This window comes from Vicugna pacos, chromosome 22, assembly GCF_048564905.1.
Source record: "Vicugna pacos chromosome 22, VicPac4, whole genome shotgun sequence".
NCBI classification, from domain to species: domain Eukaryota; kingdom Metazoa; phylum Chordata; class Mammalia; order Artiodactyla; family Camelidae; genus Vicugna; species Vicugna pacos.
This window is the reverse complement of record NC_133008.1, coordinates 25,723,930-25,751,132: the sequence shown is the minus strand read 5'-3', so window position 1 is coordinate 25,751,132 and position 27,203 is coordinate 25,723,930. Positions and strand designations below refer to the sequence as shown.

The following is a 27,203-nucleotide window of genomic DNA, read 5'->3' as shown; positions in this document are numbered from 1 at the left end:
TACATCAATCAAAACAACATATCACAACAGACTGACTGAAAAAGCAGATACGACAATCCAGCTGTTAATCTGTTAAGTAGATGTTAAGAGATATGCAAAAATGTAAAATAATGCCACTGTTCTAAATTTTTTGCTTTGGAAAATATACTACTTTAGAAAAATATTACTTATGTTTACATGTAATGGCTTGTTATTTTTAACAGATGAGTAATAATATTTTTAAAAACTCAGTTTTAACAGTATTATTGACATGCAACACTGTTTAAAAAGATTTTAGCAGAGCCTTATGGCATTTTATAGAAATGAGAGAAACTTATTTCAAAAGAATGGGTAAAGAGATCAAAACAAGATTGTATGTCTAAGAATCAACTGAAAAATACTATAACTCATAAATAAAATAAGAATGTTATATAAAAACACAGATTTTTTTTTATTTAACATAATCTCTCTTTCTTCCTATCAGTCAATCAATCATATTAGTTTGGGTAACTGGCTGTTGAAACAGATAAGCCCGGAAGTTGAGTGGTAGCATTACAGATGGTGGTATGTGGATGAATTAGAAATATATTTTGTGAATTCTTTATATACTCTGAATGTAGAACGGACAGGATTTTGTGGTAGAGCGCTATGAGAAAAAAAAAAGATGACACCAAGGATTTTGGCTTGAGCAACTGCAATAATGAAACTGTCATTTATTGAGATGGGGTAAGACTGAGCAGGAACAAATGTTGGGGAGGATCATGAATTAGTTTTGAGCATCTCAAAATTAGCTTTGTAAATATGTGTACATCATTGCATAGGGCCTAAGAAACAAGAAGGCAGGTGTTGGGGGTGGTACAGCTTAGTGGAAGAGCGTATGCTTAGAAAGCAAAAGGTCCTAGGTTCAATCCCAAGTACCTCCACTAAAAAGACAAAAACAAACAAAAGCATAACATTAAAAACAAGAAGAAGAAGAAAACGAAAAAAAGCCTGTAGAAAAGCATCTGATAAGCTTCCAGAGTCAGCACACCAAGCGTGGCTGACTCCGCTTGGAACCCCGCCCTCCGGGGACAGGAACCAGGCAAACCTCGCCCTCCGCGTCGGCGCGCGTCCGTCTCGCTTCTAACCCGGTCTTCTGCTCTCCGCTCGGTCCTCTGGGGCCGGTTCATACGGAGCTCCTGCTTTGGATCCAGGTCCAACCGCGTCCAACCGCAATCCCTAGAGTCTAGAAGAAGCGGCCGCGTCGTTGGGCCCTGTCCCTGTAGCATGTCATCCTGACCCTGCAGGGCCGGAGGCCTCGCCCCTTATGCTGATCCTGGGGCGGCCCCGGAAGTGGATGTGCTTCCGGTTTACATTTCCCCAGCGCGTCTCGTTGTGGCGGAGACAGGTTTTCTCTTCTGTTGGTGTAGGGTTTCGGCGCTCAGCCGCTTCCTCTCCGGCCTCCCCGGAGAGGAGACTTCCGGAGTCGCGGCGCCTCCTTCCATCAGCACCCCGTGCTTGATGCTTCCCGCCTCGGCCCGTCCCCGAGCCTCTGCCCGCCCGCTCCGCCCGCTCGGGTCTCGGTGGTGGCTCTGGGTGCCCGGCGGAGGCGGGGCCTCTTTTCCTTCCGCTGTGCGCCTTTCTTCAAAAGCTGCCAAAGCAACCTTTGTCTTTTCCCTAGAAGGAGAAGCATTTACGTTCTGGAAAACGGCCCCAGCGCCCTCTTCTCCTCACCGACCTGGAGATTGCGGCGCGTTCTGGTGAGCACTGGACAGAAATGCGCTGGCTGTGGGCATCCTTACTGAAGCTTAATAAATTTTTCAGGTGTTAGCTTGTTGTGGATTGACCATTTGTTCATATTTTGCTTAGCTAGTTATCTCTGTCTCTACGTCTGTAGTTAAGTGTTTATGATAAACTCTTGAGAGTAAGGAGACTGAAATAAGTTGCAGGTATGATATTTGACCTTTAATACTTGGTTAAATGCCTCATATGTAAGAACAAAGGAGTTATGTAATAACGGCTACAAATTAATGCCCAGAATAAAAACTCAGTAGGAAAATGATCAACAGGTTTGGATAGGCTCTTTATTAAAGAAAATATACACAGAGACGACAAATACATGAAAAGGTGCTTGATATCATTAGCATCCAGGGAAATGCAAATTAATATCACAATATGATAGTATTACACACACTGAATAGTGTAAAATAAAACTAAAAAGAGTGACAGTGTCGAGTGCTGGTTGAGATGCGCATACACGATTAATGGAAACAACATTTTTTAAGAGTGTCAAATAAATATGATCTGTTGATAACACAATAGTAATGCAGGCACCTGTCCACCAGTTCAACTTAAGCGCTATTTATAGCATCATTTGAAATATCCCTAAATTGGAAATAACTCAAAGCTGATTAAGAGAAGAGTGGATGAATTGTTGAATATATTTTCTGTGGTGAACTCTTAAGCAAAGAGAAGGACCAAATCACAGGTAGACAGATGCAACAGGTCAGATGAAACTCAAAAACATATTGTTGAATCAAGGAAGCCAGACATGAAAGAATGCATGCTGTTTGATGCTGTTTCTTTAAAATTCAAAAATAGGTAGAATGGCCTAGAGTGTTAAATGTCAGGATAGTGGTTTCAATTGGGAGGCATGGAGTTAGTGGTCTGGAAAAGAGACAAGGAATATGTCTGAGATGCTGAATATGGAAATATTCTGTCTCTTGTCCTGAATGGTGGTTACCTGCGGCTGATCATTTCTTAATAGTTCATTGAGATTTTTATTCATGATTGCCTCCCTTAGTTGTACGTATGCTGTAATTCAATAAAAGAAGTTCAGGAAGTGAAACTAAGTGTTCTACCACATAAAGTTGAATGAGAAATGCAGAAGTAGAACAAAATGTACTGAAAGAATGAGTAAAAATAAAATGGGTAATTAGTGGAAAAAAATAAAACTGATCATTAATATGAAATGGTGAAAAGATGAAAAATATATTTATATAATAGCCTTTGTAGTTAACTGTGAGATAATATGGAAAGACTTCAATTTCAACGTAAAAGAAAACAGTGACACGATTCAGACCCTGTGGAGTGGCAAACATTAAAGATATATTTCGATCTCCCACAAGAGGGTACCTCCTGCAGGGGTGTGGGGAGAAAAAAAAGTATTTTGAGTTTTTCTAAAATCATGATACTCAAGTTTGGATGTCTTTGGGTCAAAATTGGAACACGAATTTTTTAAGTAAGTGAAATATCAATGACCACAGTCCTTGGAAGTGGTTGTTTTCCTATTCTGTATTTTTCTTACCCATAACCAGTCTTATCTCTGTATCGGGAATGTATTTGTGTATGTGTAATACTCCTCACACTTTGATGGGATTGATTCTTTCTTCAACTGTATTGCTCATCACTAACGGGTACTCAATTACTTGTGTATTACTTGCTTTGCCCAATTGAACTGTGAGATCCCCAAGAACTGTTCCCTCCTTGGTACATAGTACCTGGCCTGGCATAAGGAAGGCCCTAACTAAATATTTGCTGACTGAATGAAGGAGTAAGAGACAGAGGGAGACAACATTTCCAAGCCTAACCAAGCTCCAGCAAGGGGTACTCAGGGAGACTTCTGATTTCATAAAATCTGTTGCATTTCTCCTCTCCATTATGCCTGGCAGAGGGTCTGGACTCAGTTCTGACCGTGTTAGGAGTAACAACCACCGCAGGAGGTCAGGCTCTTGATACACCAACCTGTGTCCTTACCTTTCGTAACTGGTGATTTTGGGCCAATTACTAATCCTCTCTGAATCTCAGCTTTCTTGACTATTAAATATCCAATTTAAGGAGTTGTTAGGACAACTAAAGGAGTTTATATATGTAGAACTACTAACAGGTGCAAAGTAAATGGCAATTATTATTAATATTTGTATGATAGGGTATTAAATTGTTTTTAATGGCTGTCACATGTTTCATCTACAGAGAGATGTTTGATGATTGAGGAAAAATGTCTGTTGTTGAATGATTAATGTTGCAAACCAGTTACCCAAACGTTCTAGTAGACAAAGAGAAATTGAGATCAACCTCTTAATTTATTCACAAGCTTCTCTGGAGTGATCTGAGCAAGAAATGGAATGTTCTGGAAACTTTCATGATCAGATTCCCAGGATGGCAGCCCTTGATCTGACTCAGGTGTGTGGTGAGTCCTTGTTGGTGCTTCTTTTCAAATCATTTACTTCCTGTAGTTCCAGTGCTCAGGGGTTGAGAGATCGTGCACTGGCCATATAAGAGGGATTGAAATGGCCAGAGTCAGAGTTCACATTCCTGAGATTTGGGATTCAAGAAGGCATGTGTGCACTTTTTGTGGGGATAAAATGTCATAAATTTTATTGTGTCTGTCAAACAACTCTGCCTCTCTGCACTTTTTTTTTTTTTAATGGAGGTACTGGAGATTGAACCCAGGACCTTGCGCATGCTAAGCACAAGCTCTACCACTGAGCTCTACCCACCCCCTGCCTCTCTGTACTTTAATTTGTATAACCCTGAGATGGAATTTTTAACCTGTTCTTCATGAGTAGCAAGATTCAGGAAACCATTTTCTCGCTTTGAGTAACTCAGGGTGTCATGTTATGACATATTTTGTCGTATTATGGAGGTAATGTGTTTGTGGTGTGTTCTGTGCATGGCGTGGAACAGTTTATAGGCCTGCGATTGTTGGAATTGGATTGGCCGTTCAGAGTTGATGCCATTCTTCTTCTTTCTGAGGTCTGCTTTCTTGGAACCCATCCTGTCTTCACAAGAGGAAAACCAAGGAGGCACGGATGGTGGCTGAGTTACTGATGGGTTCTTCTCAGGCAAGTGGAAAGAGGACCTTTCTTCAAAATGTCATGCTTGTTTCTGTCAGGTAGCCATATCTCCTTGTAATGTCCCCAAGCTTTTTAAAGCATTTAATGGCCCTGCTCAGGGAATGACTCCCAAGTGAATTTCTCCAGGATCATGCCATCTCAGAATATACAGGGATTACATGAGACAGGATTCTTTTATCTCAATATTTATTAATTCTTTCTGATCCTCAGTCATGCTTGTTGGCTTACTGTCTTGCTGAGTGTTATGATAGATCTTAAGGAAGGATATGAAAGTATCTAATTTTTAATCTCATGGTATCTGTGTGTCACTGTGTAAATAATTCATCTGTTATTAGATTTTACAGAGTGCTGCATTGTGTTCAGTGCTAACCACAGCTTATAAATAGAGAAGAGATAAAGCAAGAAGAGCCCACAGTAAAGTTGTGGTGAAATAAGTTCAGTCATGAGTCAGTGATGCTGGTAAATCCATGTGATGATGTGATCAGGCAGCATATATAGCTAGAGAGGAGAGGTTTGGGCCCAGGAGCTCTGTGGCCTTCTGGTCTACCCTCCTCAATCCCTCGTGCATCTTTCTGAGGACATCAAAGGAGATGGTGTTTAGCTGAAGCCAGCATGTGTTTGATGGTTTAGCACTTAGTGACCTTCGAGGATGTGGCTGTGAACTTTACCCAGGAGGAGTGGACTTTGTTGGATCAAACACAGAGAGATCTCTACAGAGATGTGATGCTGGAGAACTACCAGAATCTCATGGCACTAGGTGAGGCTGGCGTTATTTCTTCACTGAACCCTTTATGAAATGAATGTTTCTCAACTACCTTTGCTGTCGAATGGGAATAATGTGGTAAACAAGACAGACTGAGTCCCTGGCTCATGGGCCTGTCTAGAAGATTCTAACCATGAAAATGATCTTTATTTCCTTCAGGGACTAAAAATCTTAACATTTTCAGTATGCATGAGGTCGGACATGGTTTTTAGGTCTTAGAGATCTCCAGTCATTTGAGGGCACAGAGAGAGAATGTGCTTGAAATTTTGTTCCTTTTTAAAAAGTTTTATTGCATTTGCTTAAGGTTTTGCATGATTATTTTGCTGTTTTTTAGTTAAACTTCACTGTCTTCAGGAACCCTGAAGGCTAAAGTGTTGGTTCCCAGTTCACGGACATGTTTTTCATGTCTTGCAAGTTCTTCTTCATGTATTTTTCCCTTAAGCAGGGTCTGAATCATGCAAACCCCATGTCAACTCTCCTTTGGAAGGAGCAGAAGAGCTGAGGACAAGAGCAAGAAGAATTCTGCAGAGTGAGTTCATGGCAGGTACAGTTTTTTGAAGAGCAATGCTAGTCTGGGAAAGAGGCGGGCCTTTGGAAATGTCACTCTGCAAATTAAAAGGTAAATTCTTTTTTCTGAGAAGACTGAGGCCATTTAATATTATTATCTTTTGTTTCTTTGTTTTTGAGGGGGAAGGTTTATATATTTACTTATGTTAGAGGAGGTACTGGGGATTGAACACAGGACCTCATGCATGCTAAGCATGCACTCTACCACTTGAGCTGTACTCTCCTCCCACAAAGACTGAGGCCATCTGGCTTCTGAGTTGCCTCAGGAACTTTCAATTCCCATTTACCTATAAATTCCATTGATCTTCTCAACCTCATAAAGATCCATCTAGCTTATTTGAAAATTTCATTATTTACAGGCAGCCCCCTTCATGATTCTTTCCTATATTGCTTTGCTGATTCTGTCATCTTTTTGTTTACCATCAACCTTACTTTTCCAGAGTATTATAATGTGGTAAATTACCTACAGTTTTGAAACCTCATCCTTATCATTGTCAAACTCCTAACACAATCAGACTTTGTGGTCTATCTTTCCTTTTGTTTCATCATTTTTATTATGTTTCCTTCATATTAAGAAAGACATACGCATGGGCCATATGCTTTTTTTTGAGGTAAAATGCATAGAAATCAACCATTTTAGTGAATGTAATTCATTGGTATTGAGTACATTTACAGTGATTTTTAGGTCCACTTCCAAAGGATACTGGTATCCATTAAGCAGTCATTTTGCATTCATCTGTACACTGAATTCCTGCAACCACCAATCTGCTTTCTTTATGGTTTTACCTATTCAGTGTATATCATATAAATGGAATCATCCAAAATGTGAGGTTTGTGTCTGGTGTCTTTCACTTGCACAATGTTTTCAAAGTTCATCCATGTTATAGTATGCACTAGTACTTCACTCCTTTTTATGGGTAAATAATGTTCAATTTCATGGCTATTTCACATTTTGTTTATCCAGTTGTACGTTGATGGACATTTTTTCCCCCACCTTTGGCAATTGTGAATACTCCTGTGAACATTTGTGTACAAATATTTCTTAACTCTTTCGGGTAACATACCTAGAAATAAAACTGCAGGGGCATATGGCCATTTTATGTTAAACTTGTTAAAGATTACCAAACTATTTCATACAGAGAATGTATCATACTGCAGTCTCATCAGCAGTGTAGAAGAGTTCCAGCTCCTCCATACCCTCGCCAACACATCTTATTTCCCTTTTTTTAAAAAAAAAACCACTAACCATCTTAGCAGGTATGAAATGGTATCTTACTGGGGTTTTGATCTGTATTTCCCTAAAACAAATGATGTTTAACATCTCTTTATGTGCTTCTCGGCCATTTCTGTATTTTTCTTTGGCGAATGACTCCTCTGCCCATTTTTTTTATCTTGGGTTGTCTTTCCGTTGTTGTAGGACTTCTTTATGTACTTCAACAGTGGATCCTTATCAGATATATGATTTGCATATATTTTCTCCCATTAGGTTATCCTTTCACTTTTGAGAGTGTTCTTTGATGCCTAAACATTTCAAATTTTGATAAGGTCCAATTGCTCTATATTTTCTTCAGTGCTTTTGGTGTCAAGAATAAGGATAGGTTGAGATTGCACATTGTCAAATCCAAGGTTGTAATGGTTTAACCTCCATGTTTTCTTCTAAAAGTTTTAAAGTTTTAGCCTTTACCTTAGGTTTTTAATCCAGTTTGAGTTAGTTTGTGTATATGGTGTGAAGTAGGGGTCCAATTCCATTCTTTCGCATGTGGATATCCCAGCACCGCATGTTGAATGGTAATGGCACTCTTGTTGAGAATTGATCCTAGATGTGCTGATTTAGTTCTGGATTCTCAGTTCTGTTCCATTCATGTGTATGTCTGTCCTTTTGCCTGTATCATATATTTTCAGTATTGTGTTTTTCAACTCCAGAATTTTATTTGGTTCTTTTTTGGAATTTCTAGCTCTTTATTTTTAATCTCTATTTCGTGAGACACCATTCTTCTGGTTTCCTTTAGTTCTTTGTCTGTGGTTTCCATGCCCTCTTTAAACATATTTAAACAAATTGGTTTAAAGTCTTTATCTAGTAAGTCCTATGCCTTGACTTTCAGAGATAGTTTCTGTTAATTTTTCTTATTTACATACTTCATATTTTTTAGTTGAGAATGTAAACTTTGGATATTGTAATGTGTCACGTTTGGAAATGTGATTCACCCTTCTCCCTGGAATTTGCTGTTGCCTCTTACATGGATTGCTGATGTTTGTTCAGTGGCTTTTATTAATTATTTTTGTTATACATTCTATCTAGTACAGCCCCTGAAATCTATATTCTGTTATCTTAGTGGTCACCTTAGAATGACAAAAATTCCTTAAACACCTGCAGCCAAGAAAATAAAATTTTAAATTCTCTTTTAGTTTTTGACATTTGGCTCTGAGTTGGGCCACTGCTTCAGTGCCTAGCCAGACTGTTTACAGCTCTTCCTTATCCTCCCCTTCCTGTTTGAGTGGATCTTGAAAGTCAGCCAGCGGTAAAGGTTTCGGTCCCCTCCGGCCTTTCTGAGCGTGAATCTAGCCCTGAGCTTGCTTGCAGACTTCTCCATTCTCTGGTAAACATTAGAGTTTTTCAAAGCCCCTATTCACCCACGTATGACATTCCCAGCTTGTTCCTCCCAGGGCTTTTCAGTCCATCTACCATTTGTCCCAATCATTTTCCCTTCCCTCAGGCTGCTGTAACCAATACTTCATGTCTACACACTTTCAGCAGAAGCTGCCTGTGATCTGCCTCACTCCGGGGAGCTCTCTGAGTTTGGTGAAATAAAGGGGAGCCCTTATGAGGGCCACTGTTCTCCCTTTGGCACCAGCACCTTGTCCAAGGAGTGCATCCTGCCATCTCCAGGGCTACAGCTGACTTGGAGAGTGTGGCTGGTAGGAGGGAAGTTAAAATGCCTCAGTGCTCTCTTGGTGAAGTACAGCCACTTCTGTCTTCCTTAAGTGTTCACTTGGTTGTTGTATATATATATTTTTTACTAGATTCCAGATTCTGTGAGAGCTGATTCTGATCGGTTTTGTAAGCTTGTTAGTTGTTTTCTGATGAGAAGGAATCCTGGAGTTTCTTATCCTGCCGTATTTTGTGATGTCATTCTCTGTGCCATGTGCATTTTTGTTGTTGTTTTCATTTTTTTATCCTTATTTTTTATTGAAGTGTAGTTGATTTACAGTGTTAGTTTCAGGTGTACAGCAAAATGATTTAGTTATACATATACATACATACGTTTATGTATTTTCCGTTTCTTTCCCATTATGGCTCATGACAAGAAATCGAATATAGTTCCCTGTGCTATATCTGTGCCATATGTTTTGAAATAACTTTATCCCACAATTTTTCTCCAACTTTGAATTTTTCCACTTTATTTCAGAATCGGATTTGCAGCTTAAAACCAAAGGTTCCATGCCTCTTCAAGATATTTCTGTGGAAAAAACATCAAATGGAATACAATTGGTAAGATCTCCAAGAAGTAATTTTTCCTCTTCATATCAGGACCAGAAGCACAAAGTCCATGAGAATTATATGAGATAAACACCATTTACCCAAAGAAAGCAGGGTCTATGAAGAGATTGAATGTCAGCAATTTGAGGAGTATTCTAAACTTACTTCAAACCTGCTTCTCTCCTAGACATCCCACATATAAAATCCATATATATGTAACTCTGATACTCAGTTTTTGAAGCACAATTTAGTCTAAATAGTTACCAGAAAAACTCTCTAAGATGCTCTGTGAAAGTAAATATAATGCAGGGTCCTGGCCTCATGGCTTATTCAATTTAAAATAGCTCAAAAACAGAGCAAGAAATCTGTACACTTTATGGCAATGGGAAAAAACTAATTATTATAATGTTTGTAATGCACAAAAGTCCCACGAGGAGGGGGAGTTCTGTTATTATAATAAGTGTGAAAAAGTCCTTAGTTATTATTTGTACCTTAATCAATAGGAGAGCAGTAATGCTGGACTGAAACCATACGGATTTAACCTGTGTGGAAGAGTATTTAGAGAACACTCGTTTCTTATGACACACATGAGAACTCACATTAGACAGAAAACTACTAAGGGTCATCAGAGTGGAAAAGCCTTCAAAAAGAACTTTATTCATACTCTACTGAAGGAAACCAGTGTCGGGGGGGAAACTTCCAAGTGTGTTCAACATGAAACAGTCTCCGGGCAGCTTTCAAATCTCACTGGGCACCAAAAAATGCAGACAGGAGGGAAAGTGTGTGAATGCAAAGATTGTTGGAGAACTGTCGTTAATCAGTCGTCGCTGAAGGTACGTAGGCGATACCACACTGGAGAGAAGCCCTGTGTGAGTAAAGAATGTGGGAAAGCCTTCACTCGCTCCTCATACCTTACAGATCGTCTTGGAATTCACAGTGGAAAAAAGCCCTACTTGTGTATGGAGTGTGGGAAAGCCTTTACTCGATCCACAGGACTCATTTTACACATACGAATTCACACTGGAGAAAAACCATTTGAATGTAAGGAATGCGGGAAAGCTTTTATTCATTCCTCCTACCTTACAAAACACGTAAGAATTCACAGTGGAGAGAAACCATATTTATGTAGGGAATGTGGCAAAACTTTTACTCGTTCCTCAGGACTTGTCTTACACATGCGAACACACACTGGAGAAAAACCCTACATATGTAAGGAATGTGGGAAAGCCTTCAATAATTCCTCAATGCTTAATCAACACGTGAGGACACACACTGGAGAGAAGCCGTATGAATGCAAGCAGTGTGGGAAAGCTTTCACTCAGTCATCAGGCCTTACTACACATTTAAGGACTCACACTGGAGAGAAGGCCTATGAATGTAAAAAATGTGGGAAAGCATTTGCTCGGTCCACAAACCTTAACATGCACATGCGAACACACACAGGAGAAAAGCCATACAAGTGCAGAGAATGTGGGAAAACCTTCAGGTACTCCACATGCCTTAATATTCACATGCGAACACACACTGGAGAGAAGCCATATGAATGTAAGGCATGTGGGAAAACCTTCACTCAGTCTTCAGCACTTGCTAAACACCTAAGGACGAAGGCATGTGAAAAGACCTGTAAATGCTCCTTGGACCTTGGTATTCACATCTGAACTCATCTGGGTAAGGACTTTGTGAAAGTAAAAATGTGAGAACGCTTTATACTCAGTTTTCTTCTTTACGTGCTGTGTGGGAACTTACCTGGGGCAGAATCTGAATTCATACACATAAGGTGTGTGGGAGAGCAGTGCTCATTCCCACCTTTCAACATGTATAAGAACTCACGCTTCAGAGGAAAACCTGGTTATAAGGCATTTGGGCAAGCCTTTTTGTTGTTGTTGTGATGTTAATTTTACACATATGAAATTACTGTAAAAGCCATTGAAGGTAAAAATGAGATACAGCCTTAAATTATTTCACATGCTTTAAAAGCACATGATAACTCACACTGGGGATAAGTCATATATATGTAATGAATATGGTAAACCTTTACTTAGTGTTAAGGCCTTAATATCCACAAAAGATTTTGGCATAAAACCTTATGAATGTGAAGGATATAGGAAGACCTTACACTTACTTTTCATATCTTATAAGAACTCAACATTAAAAAAACTCACAGGACAGAGATGCCTTCTACATTAAGAAATAAATCTGAGAGGTCTTCAGAGATTCCTGAAAGCTTAGCGTATAAGAAGACTCATGAATGTAAGAAACGTTAAAAATCATTCTTGTAATGGGGGCCGGGTATAGCTCAAGTGGTAGCATGCATGAGGCCCTGGGTTCAATCCCCAGCATCTCCATTAAAAATAATTAAGTCAATATACCTAATTACCTCCAACCCCCCCCCCTGCAAAAGACAAGCGAAAATAAACCCCTAGATATTGGGGAATGAAGTAAAGATTACATAAATTCTATATATGTTTGTCTATATAATGTGTATATGTATAACATTTTAATGTAGGTGCATAATAAATGAATTATATATATTGTGTTTAAATTGTAAATTAAAACAGAGATCTATGATTTGACCAAATTGGATATTAAAACTAATTTATGTAAGTTAACGTAATTTTGATGTATGAAGAAACTGTAATAAAGTTTATATACTAAAAAATGTATAGAACAAAAAGATCAAAAGTGCATTGGTTGACTTTTGCACCTTTACAAGATAATTTGTAAATTAATATTTGCTGAAGTGCACTGGGGTCTTAGCATGTAGTTAACCTCCTCCTCCTGGGTGGGGACCTCAGTTCCCCACAGAAGAACTCAAAGATATATTGTAATTATATATCGAATGAGAAGGAACTAGGGCTCTGTTTTATTATTGCACTATTGTTTGACTGCTTGTCCTCCAATCATTAATTACTGAGACCTGTTCAAGGGCAAGCGTTATGGCCAGGCTTAAATCACAAAATGACTTAAGCCAAAATGGCTTCTCTTATGGAAAAAACAAAAAAGCTAGGTCTGGCTTTTTTCCTCCGAGGACCCCCCCAACCCTATCTGCCTACAAACTTAGTATGGAGGCCCCGGACTTTATGGTAACACTGGAAAGATAAAAAACGGAAATACATACTGTAAGAAGAAAAACATAAAGGTTACAGAAAAATGTCACTACTTTGAATACACAGGGGAATCAATGATTAGCATTTACCACGGTGTCCAATGTAAATAAAAAGAAATAAGGGGAAATAAAGGTTAAATACAGGATTGATCAAATGGAGGAGACAGACCATCTTAGGTTTTTGTCAGGCTTATCAATCTGAGAGAATCATTCTAAGGGCTCTAGGAAGTTGAGGACTGGCAGGTAGAAATGCTTTTGATGAGTAAGGTGGGGTGGGTTGGGGGTTGTGAATACCCAATCCCCGAGCCTTAAGCCGAGCCTTGGGACTAGACCAACCCCACTTCCGGGCCTCGGCCCCGCCCTCCACTCATAGCCCCGCCCACAGGCATATTTCCAGCCGCAGCTTCCTGTGCTGGGCCTGTTCCTACCTGCAGTCAGCACTCTGAGCAGACCCCAGGGCCCCAGCACCTGCGGCAGCAACTGCACTCTCCCTGCCCGCTGTGGTTGAACTTGGTTGGCAGCCAGAGCCCCGGAGCCCCGCCCCCAACGGCGGGGCAGGAAGCGGAAGTGGCGTCACTGGTCTGCAGCGGGTGGTCCTGCCCCGTCCTCCTCCTGGAGCGGATCACTTTGGGCCTCCTGCGGTTCAGCGTGTTCTTGGTGAGTCACGGGAGGGCTCTGGGATGGAACCGGGCGCCTTAAAGGACAGGTTGGGCCTGGTCCGCCAAGGGACCTTAGAGGGGCCTGGCCCCTCCGCTCTAGTCCGCCGGGACGTGAGCCACCCCCCTTCCCCCGCGTTCAGCCGGGTTGGACTCGTGGTAAGGGCTCTTCTGTGGGGTGTTGTCCTTCACTGTTGTTGATGTAAATAACCAATAAACAATAATAAGAATAGGGAAGAGTTTTTTGAACCAAACTGTGATCTAGCCTGGAAGCCCGTTTCCCAAATTACTCTGCGGCGCTGCTCCAGGGAAGCATGGCTTCTAGCACAGTTTTATCATCTTGTCAGAACAAAGAAACATTAAAAAGTCAGGGATACAATTCTTCAGGGTTTCAGAACAAAGAACAAAGCAGCACCTACACGGGTGAGTCAGTACGGCCTTGGCACCTGGGAAGGAAGTCTTACCAAGGGAGTAGCAGCATCTGTGTCCCGGGAAGAGGGGCGTTTAATCTTTGCTTTTAACATGGAAATTCTTTATTTCTGGTCATTGTGCACTTTCCTTTAATAATTAAAGCAGGTGTACAATATATGTTTAATAGATCACAAAGGCTATTTTAAAATATGCTTAAAATTCAAGTTAACTCATGTATAAGCTAGAATGGCTTCCCTCCATTTCTCACTGTGCTTCCTTATTCAAAGCCTCCAGTGTGTTTTTTGTGACTTTTCTCCACGAGGAAAAGAATTTCCGCTGTTTAAGTCCTCCAGGTATTGCGAGCCTGGAGATCTTGCCATGTTCCTCTGAGTATTAGGGAAAGTTGCTTTAAAGGTCCTCTTTTCATATGAAAAAAAAAGGTTTCATCTGAGAATTTGGTTTTGTCTTTGTGCCTTTTTGTTTTTGAGTATTACATAGAGGTAGAAAGATAAGATACTTTCTCAGGTGTCAAGGGTATCCATATTTCTATATATAAGTATAAACGTAACGTAGATCAGAGATCTTTCTTCTGAAAAAAACGCCAAGAGTACTTCGCTATCTCATCATCTGAACTTTCCAGAGTCAAAACGGGCCTCCAGGAGATGTAGTGGAGGCTTTATGACACTAGTTCTAGAATGAGGTACCATAAACAGGGTGTTTGGACTAGGTGTATTTTCCCCCACTTTTTTTTTTTTTTGGTAAAATCTTAAACCTCAAGAAAATGTGACTATCCAGTATGAGTGTTCGTTGTAGTAGATTCACTTATTATTGGAATTTTACATGTTTGTTCTCCCTGTAGACTTAAAAATACATTTTATGGTGAGCTTTTTTGTGAGTAAGTTGAAAATAAATTGCATATATGATACTTTACTTTTAAGTACTTCGTAACGATTCTCCTAAAGATAAGGGCGTTATCCTACCAAAATCACAATACCATTATTTGACGTATGAAAAGTAAAAATCATAATGTTTTCTTGTATCTGCTCTAAAGCGCTAACTTCTCCACATTGTCCCAAAACATGTTTTTGGTTGGTTTCAAACAATCAGGTCTATATATGGCAATTGCTTATGCCTTTTGCCCTTTTTTTAAACCTAGATCACTTGCTATTGTTTGTCTATTATATTCATTATACTGACTCTTTGAAGAGTCCCAGGCGTTCTTTTAGAAAGTCACACAGTTTGATATTTCTTCTTTTATTTTCAGAGCACATTTAAGTTTTCTTTCCTGTCTTATATTTCCTGTCAGTTGGTAATTGGGTTCAGAGCAGAGGTTGGGAAACATTTTGTCTGAAAGGGTCCAGATAGTAATTACTTGATGCTTTGTAGGTTATAAAAGTGCGCAATTAGTCAGCTTTGCCCTTGTAGTGGGAGAATAGCCAGACACATGAGGAAACAAATGGGCATATCTATGATCCAGGGAAACTTTGTTTACAAAAACATGCCTCATCATATTAAGTGGAATAAGTCAGATAGAGAAAGGCAAACATCATACGATACCACTTATGTGTGGAGTCTAAAAAAAAAAAGAATTATGCAAACCAGAAATAGGCTCACAGACATAAGAAAAAGTTTATCAAAAGGGGAAGGGTTGGGTGAGGGATAAATTAGGAGTTTGGGATTAACATATACACACTACTATATATAAAATAGATCAACAACAAGGACTTACTGTAGAGCACAGGGAACTGTATTCAATATCTTGTAATAGCCTGTAATGGAAATGAATCTGAAAAAGACTGTTCCAAGTAAGATAATCACAGAGTTGTCAAGCCGGAAGGCTAGTCTCAGAAACCAAAGGGCTTTCTACTTCTCTGATAAGGGAGGTTTAGAGTGTCTTGAGCTTCATCTGGGTCCATGTAGAAGTCTCCATTTCAAGTTTCCTATTTAACTTTTCCTGATCAGTACCCTAATTTTCACATGAAGAGTGTGAGACTGACTTCTAAACTATGGTTGAAAAATTGAATATTGTATTTGATTTTTAGCAATATCTTCCCCCTGTGACCACAAGAAATGAGTTTTTAAACTGTCATAGGATCTCTCTGGTTCATGACTTTGACTTGGGCTGCAAGAAAGCAGATCTGAGCTTGTTCTTTTCTGGGCAACTACACTCAAAAGAATCACAAACATAATCATAATGATTGCTGTACCATTAAAGTAGCATTCAGTGATCTCCCAAGTGAAGAGCTGTATCATAATAGACCATAGAGGTATCTTGACTATTATGATTCTGTGAATGTCATTTGTATTAGCAAGGCACTCAGCTTTTTGTTCAAGTCCAAAGGCTTGTCCAAACATATTCTCAATTTACTACATTGTATCCAGGGTTCACTGTCCTTCTCAGGTCTCTCTGAGTCAGAATGAAATCAGGAGACAGAAATCACACTTTGATTTAAACAGGAGAAGTGTAATATAAAGATGTAAAGAGAAATTCTAATACTTTTTTAAAACTTACTCTATCATTAATTTAGGGAAAAGGTTTACATATCAGGGTGAAGTAGCAGAAATTGATATAGATCCCCATTATTTCAGTCTCATAGTAGCTAAGAGACCAAATGTCTAGGACTGCTTCAGGGAGATGGTGCTGGCCCTGCATTACCTCACACAGAGTGACTTGCAAACACCTCCAGCATTTCAATTGCCTTTAAAAAGTCTATCACAAAACCATGACCTAGACTGCCATCTCCAAATTCTAGAGTTTATGAAGAGTATTTAAGGAAGGCTAAGCATGTAGGGGGCCTTCTCCCCAAGAGTGGACTTCAGACCTTGTTGGAGAAGGTGCCATGGCAGCCCTCTGGATGTCAGGAAGCTTGCTAGGTGGCCAGGAGGAAGCACCCCTCTGGGATGCAGAAGAGCCATGACTGGTGGGCAGATGTTGAGAGGGAATTGGGGTGCCACTACCAGCGCAAGACCCAGAGCACTTAGTGTCCATACAGGGAGGCCGTGGGAGACAAGTGTGCAGGTAAGCTGGGGCTGGTGTGAGGGCTCGGAAGAAGACTGTTCCTCCCACCCTTCCATTCTTAGAGTAATTAAATACATTTCTGAAAGCTGAGATGTATATTATGTTATGAACAGGTATTTAGCTATAATTTCAGTGTGCTTGAGGAGTGATGTGAAGGATCTCCATTGTCTGCTGATCGCCAATCTTTTGGGGGAAGTAATTAGGTTTGTTTTTAGAGTAGGTACTGGGGATTGAACCCAGGACCTTCTGCATGCTAGGCATGTGCTCTACCACTTGAACTATAGCCTCTCCCTCATACTACTCTTTGTACTGGAGACATTGGCATCCAGAACAGACATGGTGGTACCCATGATGTGCAAAAACCCAGTGTTTCCAAAAAGAAGCTGATCCTAATGTCAGCATTGCCAAGAAGCATTACTTGGACACAGAGGTCATTATGATGAGAGATTCTCTTGCTCCAAAAATACAAAAAAATTAGATGTGTATCTACTCAATATTGTTGCAAATATACAAAGCATTGCTTGACAGAAGTGGAAGAAGAAATAGGCACATCCAAAATCCTGGTGAGAGATTTTAATACATTTTCCTCATATTGTTTCACTAAACATTAGAGGAAGCTCTAATCTAGATTTCCAGAGTGTGCAGGGATATTTGGGAATCTCGAGCTAGAATGGAATGACTTCCGGGCAGTGGATGTGGGAATTGTCCTCCCTAGGTGCTCCTGTCTCCTTCCTTTTCTCCTAGGTGTTCTTTCAAAGGACCCTTTCTGCCTTCCTGAGGAAAAGAGAGAGGCAGACAGATGGTGGCTGATTGTGTGAGAAACTGTCCTCAGGTAAGAAGAAAGTTATCCTTCTACAAAATGATTTACTGTGTCCACCAGATGGACACATTTCCTTTTAGGCAGGCCTGTCTTGAGAACTTCTTAAATAAAGCCATTGGAGAACCGAGTCCCTGATGAGTTCCCTCCAACAGTGGAGGCTCTTATACTGGTGACAGATTAGCCTGAATAATCTTAGTATGTCAATAATTACCTCCTAATATTGCTTCTCATGATGGTGACTGCATAGTTTTAATTTTGCTTGGTGTTCTTACATAGTAAGAAAGATGATTGTGCATTTCTCGAAAAATGTATTCATTCATCAGCATTTACACGTGTCTCCAACTGGGTTAGGACTGTGCTGCAAAAGGGAAATAAAGTTCTTTTAGGCTCATTGTATTGAGGTAAGTTCATGTGTTACATGCTCCATTAAAGCCATAGTTGGCGGATACCAATCACAAGTGAGTGTGGAGAAAGAGAAGGGAACCCAGGACCAGTGCATCCCAGGGGAGATGATGAGAGACCCTGAATCCCTCTCTTGCCATTGGGTCTCCCGTCTTCATTCGCCAGTGAACATTGGTGGAGTTTTTAATTTACTGAAGCTAGTGTGTGTGTGATGGCTTAGGATTCAGTGACCTTTGCTGATGTGGCCATGGACTTCACCCAAGAGGAGTGGACTCTACTGGACCCCTTTTAGAGAAACCTGTACAGAGATGTGATGCTGGAGAACACACCCATCTTAGCTTTGGTTCACCAGAGGCAGATGCCGAGCCAAGGATTCACATACAAGCAAAGGAGCAAAGGGAACCCACGGAACATGGGTTAGAGAGAGAGAAGCGATACAGGGAGGACAGTACATCCATCACTCTAACCTTAAGTCAGCTCCCCCAGCGAGTGAGCAGGGTTCTCATCCTCTAGGGAAATTCTGGAAGATGGCACAAAATCCAAACTTCGGGGTTATCCTAGCTAAGGGATGAAGAACGTGGTATACCCCCACCTCTCCATCAAGAATTGTCCCTGGTGGAGCATAATGCTTTGTCACTTGTGCCATCATGCACTGGGAAAAGTAGGTTCCATGTGGTGCCGACAGTGGCGGTCAGGCTGGTACGCGATGGAGAGAGTGAAAGGATCCCAGGGAGTGCAGGAGAAATGGTGACCGCTTCTGCTGCTCCGTCCTTCCCTGCAGTCTCAGTTCTATCAATATTCTCATCAAAACGTGCGCTAAGTTCTGAACACATCCCACAAGTGTGTAACTGCCATTCCGACTGGCACCTCCATAGGGTGCTCTCCCCACAAATTAAACCATGGGAGAAAAGCTTTTTTTCTATTGTATTCACTATTACATGTTTTGGGATCTTAGAATGTATCTTAAAACTGCAATGATGGGAAATGAAGGTCCAGTGAAAGAAGGTAGTGAAGGAAGAAAGGAAAGAAGGAAGGAAGGCAAAGAATGAAGCAGTATCTCAGAGTTATCCTATGCAATGTATTACTACGAATTACCTGAATGAAGCAGCTTTCAAATCTAAGACTCCTACTCTTGCAGTTGAAAATCAGGTCACTGTTTTCAGGAAAAGTTTCATAGCAAAGTTAGGAATGTGGGCTCAGTGTCAGGTTTCCAGGTTAGAATCCATCCCAATCTCAATCTCTTTGAAAAATGGGGTACCTGAGAGAAACTGTCTTTAAGAAATGTTGTCAAGATAACATAAAACATACACATAAACCCAGAAGAACGGCTTTGATACTTGAAGCACTTGTCTTATGATTATTGTGCGATTTTCACTCCATTTCTTCCAGGGAAAAGCAAACACACAACAAAATTATGGTGAAGAATATCAACATTGGAAAGGATAGTTTGGAGGAAACCATGCCACATGTGCTGTAAGTTCTCCAAATCTAATGTGGGAAATCGCCGGATTGGCTATAAGAAAACTGGCCCAAGACAGAAATGTATGGGCTGCGAATAGGAATGAAAAGTTACAAAGGGCTCACTGAGGAGGTTGCTTGAGGAGAAACTAATGCAAAAACAAATAAAAGTCACAAGTACGTTGAGTATAGAAGAAATGCAGCATGTCTTAGTGGAGAAGAAGCAGGATATTCAAGTTCACAGCCATTGTCTTTGCAGCCTCACAATGTCCACTTAGTTCTGAGGCCCGGGGCCCATCACAGACAAGGGGCTCCTCGACCGAGCAGCCTCCCCAGGGCCCCCTTCACGTCCTTGTTCCTCAGGCTGTAGATGAAGGGGTTCAGCATGGGGGTGACCACAGTGTACATCACGGAGGCAGCTGAACTCTGGGGAGAATGGGTCACATGAGAACTGAGATAGACCCCCAGGCTTGTCCCATAGTACAAGGAGACCGCAGAGAGGTGAGACCCACAGGTGGAAAATGCTTTATATTTCCCCCCTGCCGAGGACATTCTCATCAAAGACAAGGCAATTCGAGAATAAGAGAAGAGGATCCCAGTGAGGGGAAACACACCCAGCAGGGCAGTTGCCACAAACAAGAAGATCTTATTGACTAGGGTGTCAGAGCAGGCCACCATGATCATCTGAGCCAGTTCGCAGAAGAAATGTGGAATTTTAGTGCCAATACAGAAGGTCAGCCGCCTCAACAGTAGAATGTGAACCAGGGCCACCAAGAAAATGATGAACCAAGACATTAGAACCAGGAGACCACAGAGGCGTGGGCTCATGATGACCATGTAGTGCAGGGGGTGGCAGATGGCCACAAAGCGGTCATAGGCCATCACAGTCAGGAGGAAACCATCCATTACAGCAAAAATCATAAAGAAATACACCTGAGTGAGGCATCCTGTGTAAGAGATGTCTTTGCTCTGGGCTTGGAGGTTCACTAGCCCCTTCGGGATGGTGGTGGAGACGAAACAGATGTCAACAAAGGACAGGTTGGAGAGGAAGAAGTACATGGGGGTGTGGAGGTGGGGGTCAGAGCTAGCGGCCAGGATGATGAGCAGGTTCCCGAGCACGGTGACTAGGTACATGGTCAGGAACAGACCAAAGAGGAGGGGCTGCAGGTCAGGATGCTCTGAGAGGCCCAGGAGGAGAAATTGTGATTCTTCTGTGTGGTTTCCTGCTTCCATGTAGCTGGTGTGTCTGCTGGGGCAGGAGGCAAAAGCATTATTCAGTGAACAGCCAACTAGCATCTCAGCTAGTCATCACCTTTATGATTCCACCTTTAGGCTGATGTCCTTCCAATGCCAAGGATTCACTCAGTCAGATTGTAGACCATTTTCATTTTAAATCTAATTAGCCACTAAATAGCCACTTTTAAATTTAGAAGAAAAAAAATAAATCTACTCACTGGTTCTAATTCTTTTTTTATCTTTTTAAAAAATCTTCTTAAAAATTATTTTTCTTCTGGGCCACCAGTAAGGGGTCACCAATAAGGTCCCAATTCTCACAGCCACTTCAGCTTTCTTTTTTTTCCAGGGGAGGGAGAGGGAGGTAATTAGGTTTACTTATTTATCTATTTTTTTAATGGAGGCACTGGGGATTGAACCCAGGACCTCATGCACGTTAGGCATGCACTCTACCACTGAGCTATACCCTCCCCTCTTTCACTGGTTCTAATTCTGTTTGAAGCTATGGACATAAACCAGTTTCGTCTATAATATGACCTTTGCAAAATGGTTGAAGATATTTAGAAACTTTTCTTTATGACCTCCATTCTTTCTTCATGCCAATAGCCCATTAATTGTTATGAATATATGGATTCTCAACTCAGAGAAACTTAATTCTATGACCTGATGCTTCCTATTGTGATAGTTAACTCTCAGATGCCTTAAGTACTTTATTATTATCTTTTAATTTCTAAAAATGTGGTTACTGCTATTACCTTCTTCATGAGGGTTAAAAATGCCTTTGTGTACAATAGGATCTGAATAAATGATAGCTATTATTATTACTAAGTTCATCACATGCCTGAATATAGACGAAAAATAGAATAGTAAAATGAAATAAAATGCATTCATATATATTTAAAAAGAATAATAAGGGAGAGGGTATAGCTCAGTGGTAGAGTGTGTGCCTAATATGCACGAGGTCCTGGGTTCAATCTCCAGTATCTCCATTAAAAAATAATAATAATAAAAAAAATAAACCCAATCACCTCCCCCCCAAAGAAGTAAAAAGAATAATAAATCGTGAATAAGTAATTCCTGCTCTGGGAATAAAACTCTTATCTGGTTAAATCTAGGATGTTTGCTAACATAATTCATCTCAAAAATAGGTAAATGAAGAGTAATCATAACCATAATCACACTCAAAAATTCATTTGAGAAAATGTAAGTCATCACTGGTGAGCAGCCAGGAGAGAGCCTCTTGCTAAATAAAGAAAATAAAGACAATTTCTTAACCCAGTGAAGGTTAGGTATTTTAAAACTGCAACCAAAGGATATTCTGCATGAAAACACTAAAATATTTGCATTAACTTCATGAACAGGACAAGACTGTCTACTCCAACTTCAGTCACTCCATATTCTCTGAAACACTGAAAGAGAATGCTAAAATGAGAAAATGATTTTAGCCTGGGTACCAAACGTCAAAAATAATTACATTGTTTGAAAACAAATTTCTTCCGTATAGCACAGGGAACTATATTCAACATTTTGTAATAACCTTTAATGAAAAAGAATGTAAAGATGAATATATGTATATATATGCATGGCTGGGACAGTGTGCTGTACACCAGAAATTGACACATTGTAACTGACTACTTCAATTTTTAAAAAAATTCAAGAAAATAAATAAATAATTACATTGTAGATGATATTGTAGATACAATACGGTGGATAAGATGAAACAGCAACTTCAGTATAGAGATATTAGGTCCTATTAGTAAGGTGAATCTGCCAACAAAAAGTAGTTAGGGAATCGAATAGAAAAATCCAGTCAAGGGGAGGGCATAGCTCAAGTGGTAGAGCCATGCTTAGCATTCACAAGGTCCTCGGTTCAATCCCCAGTACCTCCTCCAAAAATAAATAAACCCAACTACATCCCCCTCAAAAAAAAAGAGAATAAAAAAGAAAAATCCAATCACATGAGGAACAAAATAGAGAATAAGAATACCTTATGCATAGCAAATCTCCAGTGAGTAGTTGATAAATAAATGATTGCACAGTGGAAATCTTAAGAGGAGCCTACAATTATGGGAAAGTTTAGAGAAGAGGTGGAGACTCTTTGGGAAATAACTCTTACTGGAGAGAGGCTTTAGATTCCAAAAAGAGAAACGGGACTGGTTTCAGTAGAAATGAAAGTACTTGCAGACTATACAGACTTCACCATCATGGACTAAATAAATACTGGGCTATTCTAGTCTCACTGTTCTAGAGGTAGAGCCCAGTACCCACTTTCTTTTTCTTCCTACTCCACGAGCCTTTCCTGGGACACAGTCTCCAGTAGTTATCACTGAATCTTTCTCTTCTCTGCACTGTGTCCTGGAGAAGCCCATTTGGGTTTGCACCGAGGCTGGGGTAAGAAAATTATAGGAAATGGGCAACAGGGACATGTTATTACCATTGCAAGGGTTGAATTCTCAGGGCTCCTCATTAAATAAATGGTTCTAGTAACTTTCCTCTCTCCAAACAACTCAGCTCCCTTGAGATACAAAGATAAGAGAGTGGAAAATTTTCAGCCAGAGTTGTGTATGTGTAGGCAACAGTGGGGGAAGAAGTTATATTCTCCCAAGAGAAATTCTTCTATCTTTGGTTTGACTCAAAAGTGACAAGAATGATTGTCACTCGAAGGAATGATTAGTTTCTGTGTGAACCAAAACATGGGAGCCTTTGCTGATATTAGGGAGGGCTCCATGTCTTACCTCTAAATGGGGGGCAAGGGCCGCAATAATCCAGGTAGACTGAATTGAAGATGGAGTATTGAGAAAATACATGTGGCAAATGTAAATCACCTGTAAAATTTGTCAGGGTAGGGGAAGCCAGAGGTAAGATACAGCCTTCAGGGAGTTCAAATATGAGAGAGTTAGACCCACAATTTTATGGAAGGTATGAGAACACATTTAATTTCAAAGAGGATGATAATATTTAGTGCAGGCATTTGAATACACAGGAATTTCTGGGTATACAACTCGCAAGAGGCATTATACCCTCTCAGCCAATGACAGTCACAGTGTGCTGTATCTCCAATTTGTAGGATGTGGTCCCAGGATTGGAAGTAGAAGTGATCCTGTGTAAGTCATGCCCAGTAAGCCATGTGGGAGTTTGTGCTCCAGGTCTCCACATTTCTGGCCTCTGCAGGTTTGGAGGTCTTGACAGCTAAAGAGACAACAGTTCCAGAGACACGGCCAAAGCCCCACGGAGCTTCTAGCTGTGCTACTGCCTGACATTTCAGGATCTTTGTGCCAAGAATAGGAATCATCCTGCATACTTGGTGAGCAGTGTCACCGTGTGCCCGTGGGAGTGGGCACACACTGGTCCCATGCTGCGCTCAGTCAGCAGCACGGAACAGGAGCAACCTGAGGGCAAACACAGTGGTGGATACACAGTGATGGCTGTTAGTCACTTAGGCTCCCACAGCTAGAGATCAGAGTGGTGTGACATTGGGTGAGGCTGGTTCCTTTAGCTGAGGGCAGTTCTCAGGGCTGAAGGCTCAGGGCTGTCACATGGCTGTACTTCCTGCACCTGAAAAATAAGCCTTTAACTGAAGAGCTAAGTGGGCAACACAGCACAAGATTCCCTACTTTCCACCTGGTTGGCTGTTTGGATTGTGATTTGCAACAACATGGACTGTGTCTCATGAGAGCTTGCTCCTGATGTATGGGGGTCAGGAGTTGGGAGGACCTTTTCTTAGGAAGTGAGAGCCACACTGAGAACTGAAGCGTCGTGAGTAAGGCTCAGCCGAGCATAATCTTGTCTTTCTGACCTCCTCCTCTATAAAACCGCAGTTCTTTCTAGCACTACTGCCATTAAGAGAGAACACTGGACCAACATATGCCACTGCCAAGTGCAAGTTATTAGTGGGGTGTTTCACAGGGACATCAAACCAAACCTTTCCAAGGTCAAACTCACATCTTTTCTTCTTTCCTTCCTTCTCCAAACATGTTACATCAGAGAGAGTAACACCATAGATGATGTGAACAGATCCACAGGTGGAATTATCCTAAATGGTTAAGTAATAACAACAGTCTGTTAAAATAGTTTTCCTAATTAGTCTTTACTTTTATGTTGGTATTTATCACGAAGTCTAGTTTTACCATTTACTTATATATTAAAATAAGAATAGATTCTTTCTCCCAGTAGAATGTACCCGCTATGAAATTTGGGCTTTTATTTTTGGCCAAACTTCATACCAGTACCTAGAAGGTAATAATAAATATTTAAGGGCACAAGTCAGTCAATCACACCATTGCTATTACTAGAATTAGAAATAAACTAGTTCCAGCTTCTGGGAAAAAATAAGTAGAAAAAATAGAAAAAAAATAAACTTGGAGCACAGACATGTTTCAATTTTTCCTCTTTCTTTCTAGTGTTTGCCAGATACTAAACATCACCTACACAAATTGAACATTTGTAAATATCATAAATTTATATAATGAATTCTCCCATGTTACTGCCTGTAATCTGTTAATTTCAGCATGTCTTGTTTGCCATATAACTTTAAAGAATATGTAAATTATAGGTAATTTTTCTCTTTAAGGAAACATTCCAGATGTAATAGTGTAAATACTGGAATTTAAGAAGAAATAAAACTATGGTCAAGCATCAGGTCCCTCTTTTTCCTCTCTTTCAACATGCTTCCTGTACGATTAATAAAATGGAATAGTTACAGAGGGTGTATGACACACATCTCAGGTACTGTTATGGACTGAATTGTTCACTCAGAATTCATATGTTGATGTCTAATCCTCGGTGTCTCAGAATGTGCCTTTAAAGACAGAAAGTGCCTTAAAAGAGGTAATTAATTTAAAGTGAGGTCATTAGGGTGGACCTAATTCAATCTCACTGGTAGCATAATAAGAAGAAGAAACTGGAAACACAGAAACCAGGGCACACCTGCAAAGAGGTCCATGTGAAGAGGCAGCAAGAGGGTGGCCATCCTCAATCCAAGGAGACAGATCTGAGAGGAAACCAAGCCTGCTGGCATCTTGATCTTGAACATCCAGCCTCCAGGACTGGGAGAAAATTAATTTCCTTTGTTTAAGTCTCCCAGCCTGGTATTTTGTTAAGGCAGCACCAGCAAATTAATACAGGCATCAATTCAAAAATCCTCTTGCCCCATCTTTTACTCCAGCCACGTCTACTGTATTTATTTCAGTGGAAGCTGTGACAAGCTTTGCCTAGTTCCAGTTGGACAGCACCTTGCCACAAGACCATGCCACATGCCTCCTGCTTCCTGCCCTGAAGCTTCTCTGATACCACAATATGGGACACCTGAGGGAATCTGCTCTGAATTCAGACTTGTGCAACTCAGAAATAAGGGATGCTAATCTCTCTAGGAACACCTTTGGCCCACAGAAGACGTGAGCTGATGTCTTTTCATCTACTGAGCAGACCGTTCTGAGACTCATACCTGACGGACCTCAGAAGGATTTGGTGGAATTGAGCAGCAGTCACCCACAAAGGAAACAAAATGTTAATGAGTACTTAGATTGGTCTGGCTTTTCTTCCTTCTCCGAAGGATAATAATAGGGTATATATATATACACACACACATATATAATTTATTATCTATTTTATATATTATATAATAACAAATATATATATATATATATATATATATATCTGCAGAAAAGGATATACATGGACTTTCACAGCAGCGTTACTCATAATATCCACAAAGTGGAAACAACCCAAATGTTCATCACCTGCTGAATAAATTAATATATTCATACTATGGAATATCATTCTGCAATACAAAGGAATGATATGCTGAAATACATATGAACCTTGAAAAAATATACTAAGTGAAAAAAATTGACAGGATTTTATGATTTAATTTACATGAAATGTCTGAAAAGGCAAATCTATACATACAGAAAGTAGAATCATGGCAACTTGATTTTTTTTTTTTTTGCTTTAGTGCAGGTGTCTTTATTTTACCGATACTTTATAAAAGGGTTTTTCCAGGGATAGAAAAAAAATGGGGAAAGAAGAACTTGGCCAAGTGTTTAGTGCATTAGATCTCCCTTCTAGGTGGCAAAATCCCTTTCTCTGACTATGGTGGATTTACGATGCACTTGGAAGTCAAAGCCTCTGTGGGAAATTTTGCATACACTGAGCTCTTTGTGTAAAGAATTATGTTGTCCTCTCCTGGTTTTATTTCCTTTGTGTTTCCCCTCCAACTTCATCTCACTTATTTCCTTGCCCTTTTTAAGAAAAGAAAAAAAGTCCAATAATATTCATTTGCATTTCTTCCCAATATGGGGGAGAAAACCAATGGCCAGGAGTCTGTGAGTCTGGTCATCTTTGCTGCCACCCTTGATTTTTAAAGGTGTAGGAAAATGGGGTTATAGCAACTAAAGGATCTTTTATAATGGAACCAAAATTCCATTATATTGTTTACCACTAACTAATAAAATAATGTAAAACTTGTTATCAAAAGA

The 27,203-nt window shown here is 40.3% G+C and overlaps 2 protein-coding genes, 1 long non-coding RNA gene and 2 other non-coding genes across 12 annotated transcripts; 2 read left to right on the top strand and 3 right to left on the bottom strand.

The window, feature by feature from the left end:
- The first annotated feature begins 1,334 nt into the window (after window positions 1-1,334).
- LOC102537224 (uncharacterized) lies at window positions 1,335-11,329 on the top strand. 8 transcript variants are annotated; one of them, XM_072947625.1, is made up of 8 exons: window positions 1,335-1,535; window positions 1,640-1,718; window positions 4,052-4,147; window positions 4,714-4,802; window positions 5,445-5,571; window positions 6,020-6,121; window positions 9,552-9,634; window positions 10,126-11,329. In XM_072947625.1, the coding sequence occupies exons 3-8, from the start codon at window positions 4,078-4,080 to the stop codon at window positions 11,278-11,280; spliced, it is 1,626 nt and encodes a 541-aa protein (XP_072803726.1). In that variant the 5' UTR covers window positions 1,335-1,535; window positions 1,640-1,718; window positions 4,052-4,077; the 3' UTR covers window positions 11,281-11,329. The 8 variants fall into 8 exon arrangements, with proteins under 8 accessions (XP_072803726.1, XP_031545428.1, XP_031545426.1 ...); XM_072947627.1 differs by having other exon boundaries at window positions 1,351-1,366; XM_031689568.2 differs by having other exon boundaries at window positions 1,335-1,718; window positions 4,052-4,140.
- An 8,462-nt stretch (window positions 11,330-19,791) lies between these two features.
- LOC102536739 (olfactory receptor 7D4-like) lies at window positions 19,792-21,302 on the bottom strand. Its single transcript, XM_015241013.3, has one exon. The coding sequence runs from the start codon at window positions 20,788-20,790 to the stop codon at window positions 19,792-19,794; it is 999 nt and encodes a 332-aa protein (XP_015096499.2). The 5' UTR covers window positions 20,791-21,302.
- TRNAV-AAC (transfer RNA valine (anticodon AAC)) lies at window positions 21,126-21,198 on the bottom strand. The gene has a single exon. It is a non-coding gene; the product is annotated as a tRNA-Val (tRNA).
- A 339-nt stretch (window positions 21,303-21,641) lies between the features above and the next one.
- TRNAI-AAU (transfer RNA isoleucine (anticodon AAU)) lies at window positions 21,642-21,716 on the top strand. Its single transcript has one exon. It is a non-coding gene; the product is annotated as a tRNA-Ile (tRNA).
- Window positions 21,717-23,641: 1,925 nt separating this feature from the next.
- On the bottom strand, window positions 23,642-26,274 carry LOC140688463 (uncharacterized). The gene is made up of 3 exons (XR_012063184.1): window positions 25,654-26,274; window positions 24,670-24,760; window positions 23,642-24,282 (listed from the first exon to the last, which is right to left on the bottom strand). It is a non-coding gene; the product is annotated as an uncharacterized lncRNA (long non-coding RNA).
- Window positions 26,275-27,203: the final 929 nt, after the last annotated feature.